At 32.7% G+C, this 8022-nt stretch overlaps 1 protein-coding gene across 1 annotated transcript in view; it reads left to right on the top strand.

Moving 5' to 3' along the window:
• Positions 1-6095, top strand: part of LOC106469481 (failed axon connections homolog) — a 40425-nt gene extending 34330 nt beyond the window's left edge. Inside the window, exon 6 of the mRNA XM_013929980.2 lies at positions 4100-6095. Coding sequence (XP_013785434.1) covers positions 4100-4206 — 107 coding nt within the window. The 3' untranslated portion in view covers positions 4207-6095. The remainder of the gene's footprint in view (positions 1-4099) is intronic.
• Positions 6096-8022: the final 1927 nt, after the last annotated feature.

Raw genomic sequence — 8022 nt, 5'->3', positions numbered from 1 at the left:
AATATGTATAGTAGTAAAAATACAGGTTACATTCCAGTCTGGAGATGGCTAGATGTTTGTTCTTCCAAGTTAAGCTAATTGTAGAATATGTATAGTAGTATAAATACAGGTTACATTCCAGTCTGGAGATGGCTAGATGTTTGTTCTTCCAAGTTAAGCTAATTGTAGAATATATATAGTAGTATAAATACAGGTTACATTCCAGTCTGGAGATGGCTAGATGTTTGTTCTTCCAAGTTAAGCTAACTGTAGAATATATATATAGTAGTATAAATACAGGTTACATTCCAGTCAGGAGCAAAAGGAGTTGATCTTTTCAAATTTGAACTAACTGGAGTATGATGTATAACTTGTACGTTATTCTGTGTTCTGTTTTTGAGTATTTGCTTTTCAAAATATATTCTTTATGATGGCAGCTAACTTTTGCAGAAATAATAGTAGTATATCTCTCTATAAGACTACAGAATTCTGTCTGTTTTATTTAATATCTTGCAGAGCTTATGCTTAACTTTTTTTAGGGAGCCAGCTGGGCCCCCAAAACATGCATTTTTAGGGGCCTGCAAGCAGATTTTAGGGGCCAATCATACAGCTCATTGTAAAATGTACTCTATAGTACAGGTTACTAGAAAAATCACTAAATTAAGTAGCAGGTGTTTTGTAAATTGAAAGGAAACTAAAGATATCAACATATTTCAATTTATTTTGTTGTGAACTCGTCAAACCATTTCATTTTTTTCAGATCAGTTAAATAATTTTTATTTCACATATGATCTTTAATTTCTGTTTAATGGTATAACAGTAATGTTTTGTTCCCCTTTAAAGTAGTGTCCTTTAGTAATCAAAATAAATAATGAAAGAAAATCTAAGCATCACTGCTAGTGTAATCTATTATTGTTCCCATATAACCCATTATCATCTAGCTGACACTAGTGTCAAACACTCTTTATGGAGAGATAGAAAAATTATACAGTTTACATTACCGCTAACTTTATAGCAATCAGTTCTTTCATATTCTGAAACAGCTGTTAATTAGTTGTTCATGAATTTGTAGTAAGCAAAATCCTCAAATTAGCAACATATGGAAAACATGCAAATATCTCTAAAATGGCTTAAGTGGTGTTGAGTTAAACTTAAATTGGTGTCCTTTGTTAATCAAAATATAATAATGAAAGGAAATCTACTATGCATTAGTGTCCGATCATGTACCAACATCCATTTCATGGATTCTTCCTTTATCCCCTTCTTCATCACTCTCCTGCTTTTCAATCTGGAACCTGTCAGCATTTAGTCTACTTGTGCAAAGGGATCCTGAGTTCTAAATATGGATAGCTCTTATGGGATCAGAATCACTTATTGAAGGCAAGTGGAACATGTCCTGAAGCTGATCATTGATCTTGTCAGCTCCCAGACAAGATCATAAATTGATCTTAATCATCTTCATCTTGCTGAATCCTCTCTCTACCTCAGCAGAGTTGGCGGGTACAGGCAGCAGTAGGTCAAAGAGGCAACAAGTGTTAGGTGTTAGCTCCTCCTTAACCACAGGAATGATGGCAGCCCATGGGTGGCCTTTCTTGCTATGCCTGGTGAAATTAAATAACTAAATAGATGTGGAAAATGTATCAGAGACCATCATAAGAATTGCATTATTATTCCTGTTTTTAAATCATTATTTCATGTTCATTTAAAGTTATTATTTTATATTATGTAGTGTTTTGCTGATAAGTGGTTTGGTAATTAGAATCGATAGAAATTGTCAAATTTCCTGATCACGGGAAAATTGATTGCTGAAAAGTTAGAAATATTGCCACCCAGACCACTTTATTCTCAACAAAAATCTTCTGAATTGTAAGTATGCTTAAAATCATGACCCTAAATTTTTCCGTTTTTCTTTCGACACTAAACATTATTCACCATAGAATGAAATATCATCAGTTAAGCAATTTGTCTGTTTCTCATTTAATTACATAAGTTGATACGTTGGATGAAAGAAAAGTTAAAAACGATGCTCCGAACATTGCAAACACCCTTTTTTTTTTAAGGACCGTATATTAGCAAACAGTCAATAACAGTACCCTATGCACAGAGCTAATTAATTAATACACGCTGTGTGCTTGCCGGAGATCCACATTAAAAGACATCTCCCTCCTATCTCTGCACAGGAAAAACGACAGAAATGTGGTACCCCCAGATACATACAAAACCCTGTAATAAAGTACTTTTAACATTATTTCCCTTTCTATTTGCAGGGTAGTAAGTTACACATAATACAGATATATCTAAGTCAGTTTTTCATTTTTATGCACTTTGGATATCCATTCCATGAGATGGAAGGCCAGGGTGCTGCAATTCTTTACTATAAAAAATGTTTATCTGAGTCTTTAAGGCTGATGTTACTTAAGTCTTCCATTATCCTTCTTTAATGAGATGGGAGAAACTCAAAGAGAAAAACACTTGACACTTGCACATATATTGAATGTGTGATCGTTATCATAATCTAGAGTCACTGTTGTGCTTTTGGTCCATATCCAAAGAAAGGCACAGAAACCAGATTCGTAATCACACACAACACTAAAAGAACACTGCACCAAACTTGAAGTCTCCAGTAGTGAGGCTGGCCTGCCGCAGCCCTTCTCTCCTGTCCGACTGCTTGGAGTACAGGTAAACTTCCGTGGTGACGTGGGCACATAGCTAGGAGTTGCACTGTTTTTAAAACTTGAGATCCAGGCCATTCCCAATGATCTATAAGATGCAGGATTTGGAGAAATCTTTACTAAGTCTAAAGTGACCAGCCCTTAGATGCAGGCAAACATTTTTCACAATGGTTGTGGTATCTCCTGCATCTGGTTGCCCAAATCTGCACTTTAAACTCTCGTAATAAATACAGGAATGAAATAACATGAGATTTAATAACAGGAATAGGATGATAGAAAAGTAACGTATTATATTAGGTCATCAAGAAATTAATGTTGTTTTTTATGAAAAAAACCTGAACAACTTGTATATCAAAACAAAACATTTATTAAACGAAATAGTCTCCATTCTTATCAATGATGCTTTTCCATCTTACAATCAGGTTGTACATGCCCTGCTTAAAGAAATCACTTGGATTTGAAGCAAAAAAAATGTCTGTTCTCTTTAACACATTTCACATTTGCATACGTTTTCCCATTAAGATTGTGTCACAGTGAATGAAAAAGATGGTAATCTGATGGTGCCATATCTGGAAAATATGGTGGGTGGGTGGAGAACTTCCCAACCGAACTCCATAATCTTGTGTTGCGTCAAATGTGCCACATGTGGACGTGCATTGTTGTGGAGAAGAACACCTTTCTGATTGACGAGTGAAGGGTGTTTCTGATGAAAAGCTTGATCTCAACACTCCAGTTGCTGAATATAGATTTCCACATTGACAGTTCACTGTGGATTGAGGAGTTCCAAATGAATTACTCCTTTGATGTCCCACCAAATGCAAAGCATCACTTTCTGTGGATGGAGTCCAGGTTTTGGGGTCGGAAATGGTTTTTGTTTAGAACTGAGCCATTGTTTTTGGTGTTTAATATTAGTATAGAGAATCCATTTTACATCACAGGTGACAATTCTGTCCAAAAATGGTTGAAGAACTTTTTTGTGAAAGATTATATTTAATGCCTGCATCGTGACTAGATTAAATGAATACTTGGACATAACTTGTACGAATAGTACTAAGTTGTATACAGTTCGTATGTACATGTCATTTCATACTTCTTGTGGTATAGAAAAACCTGCAGTATGAAAGTGTGTTAAAAACTTCTCTTATTCCTAAAACTACAGTTTAGCCAACATAATAATTAATATACCAAAAAAAAAATTAACTTTAGAGGTGCCAATGTTTGGCAAGACTCATTGAAGGTTGTTAATGTATAAACTTATATCTTTATATACAGATACTACATATTTTAATAAAGGATCTCACTAATATGAATTAAGCTTAGTGCCAACCAGTTTCAACCTAGTCATAATTATTTGTGAAACTTTAATATCATAGTTTCTCAGTACTAGTAAAATGTTACTATTTTGTATGTAACTTGTAAATTATGAATATGATTTTGTTTTGCTATAGAAGAGTTTTCCAACTTGAAAGACTACTGTTTTCGTATGAAGGAACGTTACTGGCCTGACTGGGATAGTTGCTTGGATCCTCCCCGACCTAGGGCTCTGGTTCATTAAACTTTTGTTCCCTTAGCCAATAAAGGAATTTACATGTGGAAGTGATTTAAGGTTAATTAAAAACAAGCATCACAACTATTTGGATTTTTAGAAACACTTAAATTAATACATTTTGTGTTCTTTTAGATGTTTATTTCGTTATCCTTTGTGAGTTAAGAGTTTTTCTAACTGTAATGATTCCTAGCTGTCTAATTTCTGTAGACTTCAGGTTCTCTGTCTTCTTTAATAAGATGTACTATTACTTACTTCTTAGCTTACAGCATAATGTGAAAGTACTTTATTATGAAACTAATAGTGCCTTCATGACAATTCTTTATAATGTTAATTGTCAACATGCTAGAATTGTTAAGTGGTTGTGGACTCTTTAACTGATAAATTATTACATTTATATGATACAAGATCCTTTATATTTTATCAAATTACATTTTTCTAAAGATAGATTTATGTGAATTGCTAACTATAATTAATTTCCTTCTGAAGTGGATATAATTTGGAAGACTGTGACTGCATTTTATGGTCTCCCACACATGGAGTTATTTAATATACGAAGTTATCGGTGTTAACTTACTCCAAATTGTTCCATTTCATGTCTTACATTTCAGTATTAATAATATTATACTCATTAGCTAAATTTATTGTAATTAAGTTTTAAAGTTTTTGTTTTGTTTTAAGGGCAGAAGGGATTGAAAATAGTTTAGTGTTAAATACCCATTGCTATTTAAAGAATACAATGTGTCTTGCTGCATTTATTGCCATCTGTTGACTTTTACATGATATATTTTTTAGTCATGAAATATACCAAATTAATTATTGTTTGCACCATTATACACATACAAACTAAAAATTTTCAGCAAGTTTCTCCTGTTATTTAATCATTAATTTTTGTTTCTTTGTCATTACAACAAACCATAAACACAACTGACTTTACCAGTACTGAAAGGATTAACATGTAGAATTTATAGAGCTACATTTCAAATGGGGACCAAATTCTTTCATGAAAAAGCTACTAAACAAGATAAACATTTAAATAACATGCTGACATAGATAAAGCTAGGAACTTATCCCAGTAACTTAACTACAGTAAATAGGCTGAACAAAAAGATGGTCGTTTACAAGTTGTCCCTTCAATTCCATACTGAATTGGTCACTCTTTTTAAATACATTTTCTCATGGTAGTTACTTGACTCTTGTCATTTTGATATAGTAACCGAACTAAATAGGTGGTTTTAAAGTTAAGACTTTAAACCACCTCTCATACTTTTTCTAGTTTGTTTTTCTGAAGATTCACCATACTTTTAAGAAACTCAAATTAGACTTTAAACTACGTCTTGTTTTTGTCCAATTTTTTCCTGAACACATTTCTTTGTCACTAAAAGACAATTCTAGTTGTGGTTATTACATTCTGTAGAATGGTGGAAATGTGCATATTGATTGTCTGAAAGACATTTTCCTTGAAGTCAAATTTTAGTTTCAACATTCTAATGTAACTTTCAATTCTCCAGTAGTGCCAAGTATCTAAAACGATCTTCCTCAGAGTGTAGAACATTCCATTTTAACCAACTTCAACCATCATTGCTAACATTTCTATTTTGTAAGTTTTGATGTATTACTTAAATAGTTGTGAAATGTTTTTGAGTTAAATTAATAATGTTGAACAAAGTTAAGGTTGCTAAAAGTGTAATGATGTGGGAAATTCTGATCATTCTATTGTTAACGTGTAGTGTTGATAGTGATGAGCTATAATTTTGATATGATGTTCATATAGGTTACTTTCATACTTTATAATGATACATTTCTATTTTATAGTGTAACGCTTTTGTAGGCTGAAACTTGTTACTTGGATATGCAATGTATTTTCCTCGTATTATAATAAAGAATTGATTGGTCTACGATTTAACTAAATTGCTTTTTTTTCGTGAGAAGTTTAAAGAGTATCAACTATGTTTAAGGAGAAGTCTCACCTTGACTATCAACAAGTGGAGAAATATAGAAGGATGGGTTCTTTTGAATGATTAGCATTTGAACAAATGTTTCTACCCAAACTTAAATAACAGTGACATAAATTGGACTGGCTGAACTCCATAAAGGATATTAGGACCCTTGTCTTTTTTTTTTCTGCTAGTAAATTGCATGAAAATCACTAAAACAAATCTCCATAAAAGTCCTTAAAATATTTTTTGCATACTAAAATCTGCCTTGATTGGGTGTGGTATTATTTTGTGCATGGCAGTCATCAATGGTTAAAAATGTATATTAGGCCCAAGCTTCAAAGTGATTTAATAATATGTATGATTACAACTTATCAACAATTTTTCTGTAACTGAGAGAAGTTTCACCTGTCAAAAATGTGTAGTACTTTGAAATTTCAAGTATTTAAAAGATTGCACAAAAATGACTAAGATAGCACCTTTTCTTAGTTAAGATAACATATATCCTTTACATAGTATCTAGGTTTTAGACTTTTTATCAGAAAAAATATCTTCATACTATGCTTTTTGTATGGAAATATACTGAAATAGCTACAAAGATATATTCTAGCACATATTGTGTAACATTACCACTGTGGCTAATTTGCATATTATAAAAATATAGTAATACAAAATAAATGTCTTATGTTCCCGATAACTTCTACAAACAAGACTGAATGCACCTGAAAATTGGTCCAGACTTTGATGGAATGTGTAGAATTAGTCCGAACTAAGGAAAACTATGAAAATTAATTCTAGGTCAAATTATGGCACTAATGAGTATGGCCAAAGTAGGACATGTGCAACAGTGACTCATTAATGGTCATTTAATAAAAAACAAACCTCTTATCAACATTACCTTAGTACACACTATAAATACACTAATAATATATATTTGTGCTAATTGTGGAGTCAATAGCATCAACAGATCTGAAGTTATGAGTTGTGTACCACTATGAGAATGACAATATTCTGATTTTGAGACAAATGTGTTTGAAAATCTGGTGCAAAATTTTCATTTTAAGGGTATTTGTATAGTTGAAAAAGGTATACTATATCCTGTAAATTGTGAAACTTTCACCCTTTATATGTTTCTGGGTATTAATATTCTGGAGCACGAGTTTCACCCTCCTGGTTTCTTGGAGTCCTCAAATTCCTTTTTGACATTTCTTCTTATTTGTTGCTGTTTTACTCCTTTCCTTTGTGCTTCAGATAACTTCTTGTCTGCATTAACAAAGAATTTGTTGGTGAAACTTCTGTCACTGATGTTAAGCAGGTACGTTCTTCCTTGACTGCATTCCATCATTGAAAGTACTGGCAGCAGCAGCCCATCTTATACGTTTTGCACCGACAAAGGTGTCCTTGGGGTAACGATTCCATATTATATGGTTTAGGGACTCTATAGAATTTGTGTCAAGATATAAAAGACTGTTTGGTTTAAATATCAGTGATTAATTTATATTTGTGAGTGAATATTTTCTTATTTTTAAGTTTTGTTATAATAAGAGATAAAAGCAGACGATTGTAGAAGGTTGTGTTAATAACTAATTGGTGTCGAGAATATAGAAAGTGGCCAGACGACTATGTAATAAAGATGTAAATAGCGCGAGACGAGCGGGAAGCAGCAGTGGAAAAGGAAATAGTAAAATATAAGTTTATTCGGTCAACGCGAAATTTTAAAGTAATTGAATTAGCCTGAGTGCACTTTGACAAAAGGAACACGGATCCTCAGAAGAAAGAAGACCACAATCGTAAGTGAATCACACCAGACATAAACACAGCCACAAGACTCTGTTCAACTGACTACATAAATGAAGAAATTAACCACATAAAGCACTCATTTATTCAC

This window comes from Limulus polyphemus, unplaced genomic scaffold (assembly GCF_000517525.1).
Source record: "Limulus polyphemus unplaced genomic scaffold, Limulus_polyphemus-2.1.2 Scaffold3510, whole genome shotgun sequence".
NCBI lineage: Eukaryota > Metazoa > Arthropoda > Merostomata > Xiphosura > Limulidae > Limulus > Limulus polyphemus.
This window is presented reverse-complemented; position numbering and strand designations above follow the sequence as displayed.